This window comes from Monosiga brevicollis, genomic scaffold (assembly GCF_000002865.3).
Source record: "Monosiga brevicollis MX1 MONBRscaffold_2 genomic scaffold, whole genome shotgun sequence".
In the NCBI taxonomy this organism is placed as follows: Eukaryota; class Choanoflagellata; order Craspedida; family Salpingoecidae; genus Monosiga; species Monosiga brevicollis.
In genome coordinates this window covers 1,115,876-1,130,713 of record NW_001865039.1, presented here as the reverse complement: position 1 = coordinate 1,130,713, position 14,838 = coordinate 1,115,876, and the positions used below count along the sequence as shown (strand labels likewise).

Genomic DNA, 14,838 nt, shown 5'->3' with positions numbered 1-14,838 from the left:
CAGGCGGGAAACAAAGCAAAAGACACGATGTGTTGAGATTAAAGAATGGGCTGGGTTCCTGGAGCCGAGCGGGGCCTGAACATTGGGTTGCTTACCGCAGTGCGAGTGGGAAACACGCAATCAAACATGTCCACACCGAGCGCCACGCACACAATCAGGTCCGTGGCATAGCTGACGAAGAGCAGTCACCATTCAAAAGGTCAGAGGCCCGAGGGGGTTGACAAAGTGGCGGGGGGTGGTGGAGACAAAGTGGCGGGGGGTGGTGGGTGGGAGCACGTACCCGACGCCCATGCAGTAGCGCGGCTTATCGTCTGGCAGCAGACGGGCCGTTTCCTTCACAACACGCCTGCCAACCAGGGTTTCACGCTCGTCGTGTAAGACAAGTGTGCGTGCTGTAGGCCGCGATACCGCGTGTACATGTCGCACAGCAAAACGCACCAGAAACTAGATTTTTCCTCGCCACCGGAGAGGCCACCAATGGCATATCCGGGCGTGTTGCGCTCAACCATGGCGTCCACACACTGGCGACGGAGCTCCAGGTCTAGGCCTCCTTGAATGATGGCAAATAGGTTTTGTTCTTCTGGTCGGGCATGGGCCGCAATGCATCGATCGAGCCAACGAATGGACCGGTGCATGGCCTCTTCCACCCGAGGGCCTGCGTACAGCGCAAATGTCGAGTGAGTTCAGCTCTCTTGTAGGGTAGGCGCGTGTCCCCACACGGCGCATGTCGCTGAGGGCGCATGGTCTGACAAGCTTGGTGGGCGTGGATACAAACCAGAAATGAGGGAGCTGACAACGTCGTCCAGCTGCATAATAATATCAGCGCCAATGGTGTTTTGCAAGCCTATGCTATGTTCTGGGGTCAGCATCATCTGGGAGCCGTCGTGGGGTGACTGAAAGCTGACACCATGTTCGGTGATTTCAGCCAGATGCAGCAGGGACACCATCTGAAAGCCACCCGAGTCCTGAACACGGCGAAACGAGTGCCGACGGGTGTGAGCGAACATGCAAAGGGCGGCTGTGCGATTGCATGCCAACCCAATTGAGCAGGAAGGCAGAGGCAGAGGGAGAGGCAGGGGCAGGGGAAGAGGAGCACGAGCAGGAAGAGGAAGAAACAGAGGAAATAGAAGAGGGACACCAGCTCGTGTAAGGGATAGCGTACCGTGAGCACAGAGCGCTTCCAGTTCATAAATTTGTGAAGCCCGCCGGCCTGCTTCATGATCTCTGGTCCCTGCAATTCAGCGCAAGAACCAAAACACGGCACAGCATCAGGAATACATTCAAACGAGCACGCCGCCCGTCCAGGTCATGTGCGAGGAGAACAGACCGGACGTGAGCCAAGATGATAGGTGTTGGAGAGCATAATCTGGCAGTTGAGGCTCTCCAATTGGGCAGGTGTGAGGCCCTTCATTGTTCCCTGGGATGATGGTTGCAGCATAACAGCGCATCAGCCTTTTATTACAGCGACTACACCGGGCCCCTCGAATGCAAAGAGCTCTTTGAGACCGGGCCACGTGCTCGATCAGGCAGAGTCGCCAACCTGGGTGCCGACGGGCATAAAGATGGGGGTGTGCACGGTGCTATGGGGCAGATAGAGCTCCGAGGCTCGCGCAGGGGTGCGGCTGCACTTGGCCACGATACGAAACGCCAGAGCTGGGCCATGTCGCACGGCACCGGCCGGCAAATCAGCCGCGCTCAGCGCCGCTGTCGCCGCCGCCATGCTGCCGTTGCTTGCCGTTGATTGAGCCACCCGGGATGACAGCCCACGAAAGCAGTGAGCAGACACCGCATTCATCTGACAAACAGTCTGAAAGTAGCGAACGCAGTGACAGAGGCCGGAATTTCATGATTGAGAGGAGTGAACTCAAGGGGGGCGTGACCGTTTGGGATCTAATGCAGTAGAAAAGAAGGTTATTGCAGATTTCAGGTGTTTTTGCTCAATAAACTGCTTATAGTTGTGGTTTGAATAGTGTTGAACAATCTGAGGTTTGTGAGACTGGCTGCCCACAGCACAGCGTTTGTTGACGTGAAGGCAAAAAGGGGTTAAAGAAGCTAGTACATGAGAATATGAATCTTTTATAACCAGTACATAACAACTTCATGTCGGCGTTTGAAAGGTTAATGCAGATATTTCCTTGGTTTTGGGTTTTGCGCGAACGTGCCGCGCGTCAACTCGCTCACGGACCTTCTTGCTGTCCCTGCCGGTCCTCAATGCCGTCGTGCTCGTGCCTGGAAACCAGGGCGCAATTGGTCTCAGCTCTCAGCCATTAGCGTACCATTTTGTAGGCCGAGGCTTGCTGCTACATGAGTTGCATTGCTGTCGCCGAGTGCATTAGAATTTGATTGGCCAAAGCCTCTGATTCTTGATCCTTTAGCTCCGCCGCCATACGGCACCGCTTGCACGTCGCGTGCATTGTATGAATACCAATTGGTTGACTCCTTTTCAGCAGAGCAATCGGCCTGTTGCAGCTCTTGGAACGAGTCTCACTCTTGAGCTGAGCCTTTGGACCCTGGCGTTTCTCGCACGCCGAGGCTGGTATGGACGCTTAAGACATTTAAGGATTTTTTTTAAGGTTCAGCCCGGCGTTTGACCTGCAATCAAAGTGTGCAGCCTGAGTGCGTGGGACCAGCCAATCAACAGCCCTCTGGTAGTGCCTGGCGTCTTTATACAGCCAAGTTCTTACCCACCCTCCGCCACCCCCTTGGTCGCTGGCGGTGTTGTCGGGGCGCTCAGACTTTGCCAACGGTCTCGTCCTCCTCGCCGTGCTCGGTGCGGTTGCATCCGGCTGACCCGCTTTTGAACGATCAGCACAATGGGCAACAAGCAGTCCGCCGAGCGCTATGACGTTGACTCAAATGCGGTCCAAGAGTATGGCGCCTACTCCCTTGTGTATCTGGGCAGCTGTCCAGTCAACCGTTCCAAGGATCAGAACACCGTCCTGGAGGCGGCCGGCCGTATTCAGAGCGCGCGCCATCCCAAGCGCAAGGTTTGTATCATTGGGTCCCTCTTCCTACCGCTCCCGCGCGTCTTTGCATTTCCACCGGCAGCCCTGTGCTTCATTTCGGGTCTCTATTCAATAGCCTTGGCACAACTGCATCATCATCCTCATGTCGCGGTTGTAATTGGTTCTCTTTCCCTCTTAGGTTATTCTTCGAATTACCTATCAGGGTCTTGAGGTGACCGATTCGAAGACCGGGCAGCAGCTGACCATGACCCCCATGCGCGCATTCAGCTACATCTCCATTCTCGGCAAGAAGCAAAACTTTATTGCCTATGTAGAAACAGACCGCACCAACAGCATCCGGCAATGCCATCTCTTTCGCTCCAAGAAGACTTGCAAGGAGGTGTCAGCCAAAGTGAACGAGGCGTTTCGCGACATTGCCACGGACAAAAACAAGCTCAACCGCTCGCGTAGCGGGGCTCTGCCACACACCAGTCTGGCCGATTCCGTCGATTTTGGCCCGCCCCTCCACTTGCGCTGCAAGTATCTCGGTCACACGACTGTCAAGCAGAGCGGTGGCGCCAACACGGTCCTCGAGGCTGTGCGCCTCACCCGACGCCTCAATCGACCGCAAACCGTTCAGTTTGAGCTGGCCGGTGATGTCATCTCCCTCGTTCCAGCCGATGGCGAGCCCCAACGCGTTCTGGTTTCTGAGATCACCTTCACCCATGTCCGCAAGAAACTGCTCGCCTTTATCACGGAAGATAGCCAACAAGTGACTTTTTGTCATAGTTTTCGCATGCGCAAGCGCCGACAAGCCGCGGACGCCAACGAGGCCATCGGCCGTGCCCTTGTGACGGTCGCCAACGCCCACAAGCACGTGCACGACGGCGCCCAGCCCAGCACGCAAGGTCGTGCTTATGCGCGTCACCTCACCCACTCGGCCCTGGCCAACGGCAACCACGCCCGGCAGGGCCCTCTTGGCCTTTTTGAGGCCCAGTATCTGGGTAGTGTGCCCGTTGACCGCAACAAATCACAGGCCACGTGTGATGCCGCAGCTGAATCCGTCCTGGTACGTTCATCCGGCTGCTGCCACAACTTGGCCATGGTGCCACTCATGCGCACACAACTTTCTGTTCTCACTTGACGCCCGTTCCGCCCTGTCTGCGTGACTAGTTGATGAAGCCGCAACCCCAGGTCGTAGCCATCAGTGTGAGCGGGGACGGCATTAAGGTAGTGGAGGCCCTCACCTCCGAAGTTGTTAGCAACACTTTCATCAAGAATATTGCGTGCGTACTGGCACACGCTGCGGGCGGACGGAATAGCTGCTGTGCTTGCGTGGCTCAAATGCTAGCTAAGAGGTGCTTTTCAGGCACCAGGCCTCACGCCCTGCTCTTGCTTGGGGGGCACATTTCGTTTTGCAGCTTCACCACGGTGATTGAGGACAAGCGGATCCTTCGGCGCGAAAAACGCAAGGGCATTAATACAGATGACGCGTTATTTGCCTTTATCATCAAGGTTTGAGTCGAGCTCGTTTCATGAGGGCAGCTCATGCTATTCTCACATCATCTAATGGTCTTGTCACGTATGCTGGCAGGACGAGCGGCTCGATCGCCTGAGCTGCGAGATCTTTCGAGCCGGCACTCGTGCATATGATCTGTGCCAATCAGTCAACGTAGCCTTCCAAGTGGCCATGGAGGAAGCCAAGCAAAATAGGGGAAAGAAACATGCCTTTTCGGCTGTGTCACAGAAACGCGATCCTGTCAAGGGCCCCCTTTTTCAGAGACAAATTCACCGACGCGATCTCAAGCCAATCCGCGTCCTGGGCATGGGCCAGTTTGGCGAGGTCTACCTCGGTCTGCAAGCCGTCAAAGCCGGTCATGGTGAAAATGGCAGCAACACGATCCATCGAGCCGTCAAGTTGCTGAAAGACGGCGCCACGCCTGCCGATCGCGTACGTGCCGCATGCGTATACTGCTCATCTTCATCCTCGTGAAGAAAGGCGAGGAAATTTGAGGCGGTTGTTGGTGTCGGTGCACTTGTCAGGGCCCACTTTCACACGCTGACCACGCGACGACTGATGCTCTGTGATGTTTGCAGGAAGAGTTTTTGCGTGAATCCGAGCTGATGCTCAACTTTAATCACGTCAACTTGGTCCGGCTGGTCGGGGTGGCAGTTCAGCAGCGGCCCTGGCTCTGCGTGCTCGAGTACATGGAGTACGGCGATCTGCGAGCCGTGGTCAAAGCCGCGCATGAGAAAAACATCACCCTCACATTGCTGGAGCAACTTAAATTTGCAGTGCAGATTGCCACCGGTTCGTTTCATGTTTCTCTCTTCCGTGTTACTCTGAAGCAATGATTGAGCAGCGCATTTGCATCTGGACTGCTGCTTCAAGCAACGTGTTTCATGGTACTGACGTGCCATGCTCTTGCGCATTGTTTTGCAAAACAGGTATGGACTACATGGCCAAGCATCGCTTCGTCCACATGGACTTGGCCGCGCGCAATGTCCTGCTGTCCAGCAAGAATCTCGTCAAGATCGCCGATTTCGGCCTCTCGTAAGAACCTCGTCGATTGAGTTGTTCAGGGAAGGCAGGCCAACGGATGGATCCAGACCTAGTGCATGCGATGGAATGGACGCTCTTGCTGACTTTTGGTTTGATATCGCCACTCGTCGGTGCTGGGCTGGATCAGGCGAAAATTGCCAGAGGAGCGAGATGTCTTCGTCTTGACAACGTCCTTGAAGCTGCCCATCAAGTGGATGGCGATAGAGTGTGGGTCATTTGCAGGGGCTTGTGCTTTGCACCTTGGGCGTTGCATCTCATGCTCTTCTCACGTCAACGCATGTGGGACCGTGAATTGGTCGTTGGTAGGCATGGACGAGAAGATATTTTCGCCGGCCAGTGACTGCTGGGCTCTGGGGGTGACAATGTGCGTGCTTGCTTCACTGCTTGGGTCCATCACAGACCAATGTGTCTTGACAGAAGCGTAATGCCGTCATAGGTGGGAGGTCGCAGCTTATGGTATGGTTCCGTATCCCGGCGTCAAGAACATCGAGGTGCAAAAGCGGGTGCGCGAGGGCTTGCGCTTGACCGCGCCAGAGGGGTGTGATCCGGAATTTTTTGAGCTGATGTGCTCCTGCTGGGAGCGCCAGCCCAGTCAGCGGCCCACCTTTGATCAATTGCGCAAATCCATTTTGGGGTGAGTTGAGGAAATCCTTTTTTCTTGTAAGCCGGGCTGTCGATGCTACTTTGTCCGTGGTTTTGCGGGGCCTCGCTCAATCTCTCGAGTTCATGTTTTCTCTGTCTACAGTTTGGCACGCGAGGCACGCTCCCGTTGTCCAGCACTGCGGGACGTGGGGCGTCTGGTGAAGGGCGGTGGTACAGGGACGGCGGCCGCGACGCCATCTTCTTCGCGTTCAACAACCCCCAAGCCCAGCCTTCGGCGCCTGAATACCATTTCAGATGATCCTGATTTTACCGAGGCCGGACCGAAGGAACACGTGGTTGTCGGGCTGCCAGAAACGATGTATGACTCGGCCAAGACGACACGCTTTGTCAAGGTACGATGGTGCTGATTGTGATGGTGCAGTGTGGGCATGGGCGACGCGTAGGCAGGCTTTGCCCACGCTGCTCTTCCCAATCACCCCCGCCCTCATCATCGAGTTGCGCTCGGCTGGCTTAGGTGAAACCCAACACGACCGTAGACGATGTGGATGTGGATGCGATTGAACCTGCTTCGCACAATGTCGACTCTGATGCTTCGTCAGCCCCCAAACCATCAAGGACAGCTGCCCAGCCTGCCCGAGATGATGGTGTCAGCATTGAGTCAGAAGCACCCGAAAGCCTCCCCGAGCCTCAAGTCGCAGAGCCTGACGTTGAAGCGGCAGCTTTGGCTTCAGCACCAGTCATTGTCATCCCTCCTCCTCCTCCCAAGGAGGAACACCACGACTCTCATGATGAGGGGGTGGACTCTAACGGTGATGCACCCGAGGAGACGACAGAGCCCGGACCGGGTCCCAACGCTTCACACGCGCGGACACACTCTTCCTCGACAACTTCATCCTCCTCGACTCCGGCCGAGGCACAGCAAGGCAGAGACGACCGTGTGGCAGTCACCAATGGATGGGCTGGGGATGACGATTCAGAGGAGGAAACTGAGGCTGAGGCTGAGGAAGAAGCGGACGACCTTGCCACACGCAAGCGACCAGAGGATGGCGAACTGGCAGAACTGCCATCCCAGCGCCAAGAGACGATGGCGGTGGATTCGCGGATGTTGGATTTTAGCTTTGCGCATGTGGCCCGTGCCTGGGGTGATGCCGATGACACTATAGCTCCTGCCATGTTTTAAATAGTTTGCCAGGCAGATCAGCAGTCACATCAGTGGCATCACCCCATGTTTCATTATTCTACTTTTCTTCAGTTGACGTTTCTCCAGGCTAGGTCGCAGCAGCTCATTTGGCGACAGGCGTTGATCGTCCGTGCCAAATCCGACTGGTTGCATTGACGTTGTGCGTGCCGGTTGGCCCTCATCCGGCTCTCGCGACCGCACATCGTCCAATTGACATTCCATAAGTAATATAGCACGCACCTCGCGACATGCTGGGTTACATGTGTCTTTCATGGGGACTGGAACTAAAAGCACCGGAAACAAGAATGGCAGCGCCAGCCAAAGCCCGATACCAATACATTGCAACAATTGTGATGCATGTGCTGCATCGTCTGCCGAGGTCACCCTCCAGACATGAGAAGGTGTTCAGATTCCCATATCCATAATATCTATCGAGATGCGTATGCCCCCCTCTTCCCTCATAAAAAAAAAAAATTATTGTACAGCAGCGGAAAGAGGTTCCTGTGCTTGATTTTATCATGCGACGCACACTAGAGTGCACGCACATGCACATGCACACACACAACACACACACACACGAACACGTTTCAAGCATTTTTTCTCTTTTTTTTTTTCCATAAATTTCTCGTGAGTGACAGTGCGCGCTCCGCTCTCGCCCGTTCACTTGCGGCGGTGATTGGGTGGGAGACGCAGCAAGGGGGCGGGGTAGAAAGCGGATGTGTCTTTGTTCTCATTCTCTGGCATGCGCGCGGATAGCGAGTTGCTACGGCAGGGCAGTTGCATGACGCACAGGAGCTCATAAAGCAAAGCGCGGAGGCGATCAAACGGTCGACTGAGGTTCTCGAGTAGCCCATCACCAGCGCCATGTACATTGTACCGAGCCTGATTGTGGTCGTGGTGGTGCTCTTCCTGATTGCGATTGGCCTCCTTGTCTTTGCCGGCCGACGCGGCTGGACACACTGGGCCCGTTGCACCCCAGCCAACCTCGCCCTCTCCTATGTTGCCAGTCCGACCGTACTCCTCGTTTATCGCCTGGGCATCTTCACCTACTGCTGCAGCATTCTCATCTGGTTGTTGGCGCGCAAAGAGGTTCGATGCTTGCTCGGGTGCTTATGGATAGCGATGATCCAAGCTTCTCTCTCAAATCCGTTTGTTTTTCACCTCTGTAGGGTGAGAAGGGTCTGCTCTTCTACACTGTCTGGAACTTTACGTTTCTGACCGTATTCTTCTTGGTTTGTTGCGTGCCCTCCAGAGTCAGAGCGCTGTCCAAGCACGAGTGCACCTTTCTTTTGTGCCCTGATTTCTTCGATACTGTCACACGGGCTTATTTGTTACCAATCTTCTGCTTGCGTTTGTTGGATAGCTTGCCTCTGTCCAAAGCGTGTCGGCGCGCATGGTCGGATATGATGTATCACGAAACCCGAGCACGCGCTTGCTTGATCGCACAACCCTCATCATGTTTGAGGTGCGCTTGCTGTTACCGCAGTGCTGTCCACCTTGACATATTCTGCACCCATCGCCATTCCCAAGCGCTTCGGAACCGAAATGTGCATTTGCCGTTTGCCGCCCTCATTTTTTTTCTCCTTTCTTTTTTTTTTTATTTCCTTCATGATAGATTGCCATGACCATGGTATTCCTGGTGGACGTCGTTTTGTGGGGAGTGTTGTATCCTCAGGCCAAGCATGTGGCTCACCGCGATGACAACCCCGATGCTTGCTGCCAAAAGTTTCTCAACTTTGGTAAGCAACTTAGGGTTAAGAAGATGTGCTGAAGAAATGCTTGCCGCCGATTTGCTTGTACGGCGGGCTTGATATTCATGACGCTGCCTGTTTGGTTTGTTAGGCTCGTACAATGTCCATGGCTTCAACATGATCTTTATGCTGGGCGAGCTCTTCCTGAACCGAATCCCGATCATTCCGGCCCACGTTAGCTTTGTCATTTTCTGGATGCTCACATGTACGTTTTCATCGCCACAGCGCTCTGCTGCCAACAGGGTGTTCATTGCACCACATGAGCTATAGGCGGGTGGGCAGGTCGGCGGGTGGACCAATTGTGCGTGCGAGTCCCAACCCCACTCACGCTCTGCTCTTTTATTCAGATGGAATCTACTCTTGGATCATTCGTGCGTCGGGGGGGCGATGGGTGTACTTTTTCCTGGACACGACCAAGCAAGATGCCCCAGGATGGTGCGTGCAGAATTCGCGTGGCCTGTATGTGTGTGTGTGTGTGTGTAAATGTTGGTCTCGTTTATTCACCAAGTGCTGCGTGTATACACAATTGGCAGGTACCTGGGCATGGCGGCATTGCACATTGTGTTCTTCTTCTTTGCCTTTGGCCTGACCAAGCTCAAGACGCGTTGCTTCCGGAATGCTCGGTACGCACTGCCTTTTCAAGACGTGCTTGTTGTGGCGCCACAACCGTGTGATGCTCATTTAATCTTTGATGCCTTTGCCTTTTACGCAACAGTGACACTGAGGCTGAGGAGATTGAGGCCACCTACTTGCTCTCAACAAACTCAAGCATCGCCTAAGGTTTCTCGTGCGCTTTCTTCCTTGTGTGTCTCCTTTTGTTTTTTTCTAAAGATTGTGGTCTTTCTTCTTACTTTTTTTTTTCCCTTCCAAATCCATCGCGTTTATCATTTCCCCACGCGGCCAGGGTGCCGCACGCTCTTCATCTTCTGGACGCGGTGCACAAATGTCAATGGGTGTCACAGCACACATGTCTCTCATTGCACCGCGCGAACACACACTTACACACACAAGCACATACACCGACACGATCATGCTTTCCTTAAGCGCTAGTCTAGCATTCTGACGCTGTTGCAAGGGGCTCGTAAAAGCTGGTTTTGCAAAGCGCTTCAGGTGTCGTGCATCACCAGTCTTCTCAGAGATACAGCATGGCTTCAGATGGGCGTTGTCGAAAGCGTGCCAAATGGCGCGCCAATCGAGTTTGAGCCTCTTGCGCCGAAACCTACAGGCAGAGATGGACATGGGTTGATGTGAGTTTCAAGCGGAAAACGCGATCGTCGCAAGCTGCAGCGTTCAGTATGATATGCTTAAACTCCGAGTATTTTTCACCTGTGCGGTGGCCCCGCTAGCCACTGTCATGGCGCGGCTAAAGAGGCGCATGGCACCCGAGGCTGTGTCTTGGGGATAGCCGACTGCGGCATGGTACACAACAAAGACTTGGTGCTCCCAACTATGCATCAGAGCATACATGGTGGCTACGCAGCACAGGGAGAGGTAAGAGCGTGGATGAGCACGATCAGGAGCTGGTATGAGGCAAGGCCGGGAGGACGTACCCGCGGCCGGCAGGCCCGTAAGCAAATTTGGCTGTTCTAGAAAGGCAACATCCTGCACCATCTGTGTTCCCAGGGTACTGTGACGTGCCGCGGCAGAGTGAGGGTGGTCATAGCGTACTGTCCAGCTTCAAGGGCAATAAAGGGCAGGCAAGGCCTACCGAAGAGCAGCTCCCTCGTCGCTTGTCGTAGGGCTCATGTGCGCAGCATCATCAGCAGCTAGGAAAGTGTGAAGATCAGCTTCCGTGACGACTACGACGCGTGGGACGGACACTCGCTGGGCCAACTAAGAGCAGAATAGGTTAACCGCGGTAGGTTGAGGCCTGATGTGAGTGGACGGGGCAGAGGTGCGCGCGCCAATCCTCGTGTGTCAGCATGCTGCAGTAACCAACGTACCTGTTGCATCCACTCGCGGGCAGCACTGAGGGGCAAAGCAGTATCCACCAAGCAAGCAATGCCGTTGTCACTGGTCTGATACAGTTTGGCCTCTACTTCCACCGGCTATCACCACACAGTCAGGTCAAAAATTCAGAGGGAATGTCATGCAGGCTAGCCACGTGTCAGCGACAAGTTACACGAGGCAGGTGCTTACATCAAGACGGTCAGCCACGTGAATGCGCGCTTTGAACTGGACAGGGCTAGCCTCTTCATCCAGTCCCAGACTGCAGATGGCGGCCAATGAAGCGACTGGTCCCTCGGCTATCAAAAGTTGGCTTCCGCTCCATGGCAAACTGCGCGCGTTCGCAGGAGTGAGGGTGCAAACATGACTCTCAAGGGTTATTCAATGAGTCGCAATGCAAACGCGGGCTGGATGAATGGCCGTACCTGCTCTCTGCACCAATGTTCTGAAAGAGGTTGGCGGGCAGCGCCCGAACCACGTCATCTTCGCCGTAGTCGTAATGATGCGGTGGGGGCAAAGGCTCGTGAGTGGCCATGTTCTTTGTTGGTGCACGCAGCCGCAAGATACAGGCTGCTTGTCGTTGCCGCTATCAATCAACCACAGCCAAAAGGCCCCAAGGCACCACTACCGCCAGCACCGCGAGCACCGTCGCCACTGCTGCCCCTGTAGCTGCTGTGTGATGTGCCACTGCCTCTGTGATGTGTGTGTGTGGAAACTGAGCATCTTCAGTTTTCTGACATTTCCAAGGTGAAAAAATAGTCAGCCAAAAGGATGGGTGTGTGTGCGTCTCTCTCTCTCATTTATGGCGTACATGGTTGAGTCGCGTGTAGTGGGTCATGATGGTGTTGGTTGAGGAGGGCGAGTGTGCGTGAATGAGAGGCAGCCGGGGTTGGGGAATGACTTGAAAATCGATTCGCCATCAAAATGCGGATGGTTCAACGTGGATCCTGATGATCACCTGCACAGCAGGTTAACCCTCACCATGTTCTCATGGGCTGTAAGCATCTTAATCTTATAGGTCTGGTTAAACACCTGATCTTCGGAAGCCAGGTTTGAGTGTTCAGTTGTATCTTTCAGGCAATCACCAGAAGGCGCACACACCATTGCGCACAATGCCCTTGGCCTCCCAGCGCTTACCAAGCGCCTGTACAAAATCAGGGCGAACAACCTTGCCCCGATGTAGGAGCCATCCGTCCTAGCGCCGTGCGTCACAAGTCCCGGTCAAAGAAGGGGGAACTGCAGGGGCGAATGCGAGATTTTTTTCTCTTTGACTGGAGTGGGGCAAGCAATCATTTTGAAACGAGGTCCAAGGCAGAGAACCACACCTGTTCAGAACGAAAGTAGAGACCTTCGACTTTGTGCGGGGAGAAGTGTGATTGGTGGTCCAAGAGAGCGCGCACGGCCTCTTCTCCGGCCACCCGTCCCTAAAGTCATGGGTGCCAGTGAAAACGACGCCCTCGGCCGAAGAAGCACTGAAAACGGGGAGGGGCGCAGGGCTCGACCAAACCTGATAAAGGACGGGCACGGTATGCAGAGATGTATCGGCAAGAGCAGCTTGAAAGCGCTCATGACTCAGGAAGCGTGCAGTATGCAAATCAAGCAGGTCAAAGGCCAGGAAGACGTCTGGAAGGCGATCGTAGGCAACGGTGTGGCGCAGATAAAGCCACCTGTGCGACGAGGACATGGGCGCACGTGTGCAGCAACATCATGTTGTGAGCGGGTGGGCGAGGAACTCCCATCTCCCTTTGGGTCACACATCGACGTCAAAGAGTCTGAAGAAAAGTTGACTGGCACGTACTCGCCGTACAAAACCCGACGCTCGCCCGTGGGCGGGGCCAAAACAGCGTACAGGTCTTCAATGTGCGCTGAAATCCAAGCATCCAGCGTTTTGAATTGGGCGTGGGTGCTGCTGTTGACATAGTGGGATCGATTCTGTGCCAGCACCCGACCTAACACGGGTAAGACGCATGTCAATGAAGCGGGCAGACCAGAAAGGGTCGTGTGCATGAGGGTTGCGCAGAATGCTCATGGAGCGACACGGTTCGTGCGAATGAAGCGGTCCTTTAGCACCAACCGTCAGGGGCAAGGGAGAAGCCCAGATTAGCGCCATCAACTTTTTCCTGGACCACGAGAGGCCGATCAGGGTTGTAGAAGATGGTCTCAACATCTTGTGGGAGAAACAATAGGTCATCACGGCTCACAGCGCCACCGCCGGCATCAAAGAGATGCTTGGTGCGAGGAAATTTGACGAGTTGATCCGCCATCAGAACGATCGCGCAAGCAGAAAATAATAGGACGTTCGGACGAAGCCAGCCAGTCTAAAGCCACACTAGTTTGACCAAAACCGGATCAGGAAAATGCGTCCCCTCCCCCTCCTCAACCAGTGTCTCCCCCTCCCTCGCCGACCCCACCCCTTGGATGAAGCCGATCTCAAGATGACCCTCTTGTCGTCGTGTTATGCAACCCTGGGGTCGACGTGCTGACAATTGATTCAGAGAGAGAGAGAGAGAGAGAGAGAGAGAGAGAGAGAGAGAGAGAGAGAGAGAGAGAGAGAGAGAGAGAGAGAGAGAGAGAGAGAGAGAGAGAGAGAGAGAGAGAGAGAGAGAGAGAGAGAGAGAGAGAGAGAGAGAGAGAGAGAGAGAAATGAATTGCTCTGGTCGGTTGAGAAAGAGAGAGAGAGAGAGAGAGAGAGAAAGGTAAGGGGGTGACTCACTGGCTAATTTGAATCTCTTCAGACAGCGGGCGTTACCGAGACGAGAGGCGGCAATGGGGTGGTGGCAGTGCCGGGGTTGTCGAGCTAGCTTTGTGGTAGGGAGCAAGGCGTGCATTACTTGGCCGGCGAGAGGCCGTGGCGTGGTGCGTTTGGTGAGCGCGCTCTGCCTGGTGCTGGCAGCAACGACAACTTTGAGCATGGCCGAATCCGCTGACAGTCCCGAGACAGACCAGGAGCCGGTGCTGGCTTTGCCCGGTCCGGCTTTCCCCCGCTATGCGTTTGTTGCGGACCCAGTTGGTGGGGCAGCAGCCGCGGCAGCAAAGGACCCGCCTTTCATGATCAATGGACGTCGGGTGCTGCTGAGCAATCTGGTCATTGGCAGCAATGTCCACGAAGTGCGGACAGCGGGCTCGGTCTGGGACTGCTCCATCGTTGCAGCCCGCTACCTCGAGCATGCCGCGCGCGGCGCCGACCCACGACTGGCCAAGCCTCGCTTATCGGTGCTGGAAGTTGGTGCAGGGCGGGGCCTCGTGGGTTTGGCGGCGGCTCTGAGTTTGCGCGAGCCAGCACTGGTCGTGCTAACTGATATGCCCGAGGCCCTGCCCTCGCTGCGCGATGGCGTCCGCCTCACCACTGGTATCACCTCCGTGGTGGATGTGCATGCCCTCGACTGGACCCACGCAGATCGCGACCTTGCCCTGCTACCTACGCAGGCGTACGATGTCGTCCTGGCCGCAGACGTCGTGTGGGTCACCCACCTCATCGAACCTCTTATCCACACACTCCGTCAGCTGGCCCAACATGGCGCCCACGTTCTCTTTGCATACCAATCACGCAGCCGCCAGGCCGACGATGAACTCTTTGCGGGGCTGGATGCGACTTTTGTTCGGTCCGTGCTTGTGCTTTGTATGCAGCAACTGTCCGGAGTTGTTTTGCTCTGGGTCGCCAAGTCAGTCGCCTCACATTTGCGTGCGCTTGCACTCAGGTCAAATATTCCGCGCGACAAATGGCATCCAGACACCAAGCACGCAGAGAAAATACAGCTCTTCTGGCTGAGTCCGCGCAGCACCATCTCCCAGGCACCCACCACCCCTCGTGCAGTTGATGAATTTTAGAACATGGCATGTACACCCTTT

At 55.1% G+C, this 14,838-nt stretch overlaps 4 protein-coding genes across 4 annotated transcripts in view; 2 read left to right on the top strand and 2 right to left on the bottom strand.

Annotated features, from left to right (window-relative positions):
• The window catches only part of MONBRDRAFT_4956 (uncharacterized protein), a gene marked incomplete at both ends in the record, with an annotated part of 2,398 nt that extends 678 nt beyond the window's left edge, over positions 1 to 1,720 (bottom strand). Inside the window, 8 exons of the mRNA XM_001742126.1 lie at positions 27 to 75; positions 96 to 171; positions 281 to 346; positions 439 to 655; positions 776 to 965; positions 1,163 to 1,231; positions 1,328 to 1,417; positions 1,541 to 1,720. Of these exons, the coding sequence (XP_001742178.1) occupies positions 27 to 75; positions 96 to 171; positions 281 to 346; positions 439 to 655; positions 776 to 965; positions 1,163 to 1,231; positions 1,328 to 1,417; positions 1,541 to 1,720 (937 nt within the window). The remainder of the gene's footprint in view (positions 1 to 26; positions 76 to 95; positions 172 to 280; positions 347 to 438; positions 656 to 775; positions 966 to 1,162; positions 1,232 to 1,327; positions 1,418 to 1,540) is intronic.
• A 2,816-nt stretch (positions 1,721 to 4,536) lies between these two features.
• Positions 4,537 to 6,518, top strand: MONBRDRAFT_13803 (uncharacterized protein; the record flags this gene model as incomplete). Its single annotated transcript, XM_001742578.1, has 7 exons — positions 4,537 to 4,896; positions 5,043 to 5,256; positions 5,394 to 5,499; positions 5,636 to 5,715; positions 5,815 to 5,872; positions 5,945 to 6,142; positions 6,254 to 6,518. Coding segments are annotated over 7 exons (1,281 nt in total), but the record flags the coding sequence as incomplete, so codon positions are not given.
• A 1,529-nt stretch (positions 6,519 to 8,047) lies between these two features.
• On the top strand, positions 8,048 to 9,846 carry MONBRDRAFT_30817 (uncharacterized protein). The gene is made up of 8 exons (XM_001742577.1): positions 8,048 to 8,380; positions 8,461 to 8,523; positions 8,655 to 8,756; positions 8,907 to 9,030; positions 9,134 to 9,247; positions 9,390 to 9,477; positions 9,576 to 9,665; positions 9,758 to 9,846. The coding sequence occupies exons 1-8, from the start codon at positions 8,156 to 8,158 to the stop codon at positions 9,819 to 9,821; spliced, it is 870 nt and encodes a 289-aa protein (XP_001742629.1). The 5' UTR covers positions 8,048 to 8,155; the 3' UTR covers positions 9,822 to 9,846.
• Positions 9,847 to 9,867: 21 nt separating this feature from the next.
• On the bottom strand, positions 9,868 to 13,817 carry MONBRDRAFT_30816 (uncharacterized protein; the record flags this gene model as incomplete). The annotated part of the gene is made up of 14 exons (XM_001742125.1): positions 9,868 to 10,261; positions 10,466 to 10,514; positions 10,593 to 10,669; positions 10,751 to 10,875; positions 10,986 to 11,090; positions 11,182 to 11,320; positions 11,415 to 11,575; positions 11,971 to 12,059; positions 12,091 to 12,184; positions 12,315 to 12,413; positions 12,497 to 12,656; positions 12,788 to 12,938; positions 13,064 to 13,156; positions 13,466 to 13,817. 14 exons carry the CDS (start codon positions 13,815 to 13,817, stop codon positions 9,868 to 9,870), a joined length of 2,088 nt encoding a protein of 695 aa, XP_001742177.1.
• Positions 13,818 to 14,838: the final 1,021 nt, after the last annotated feature.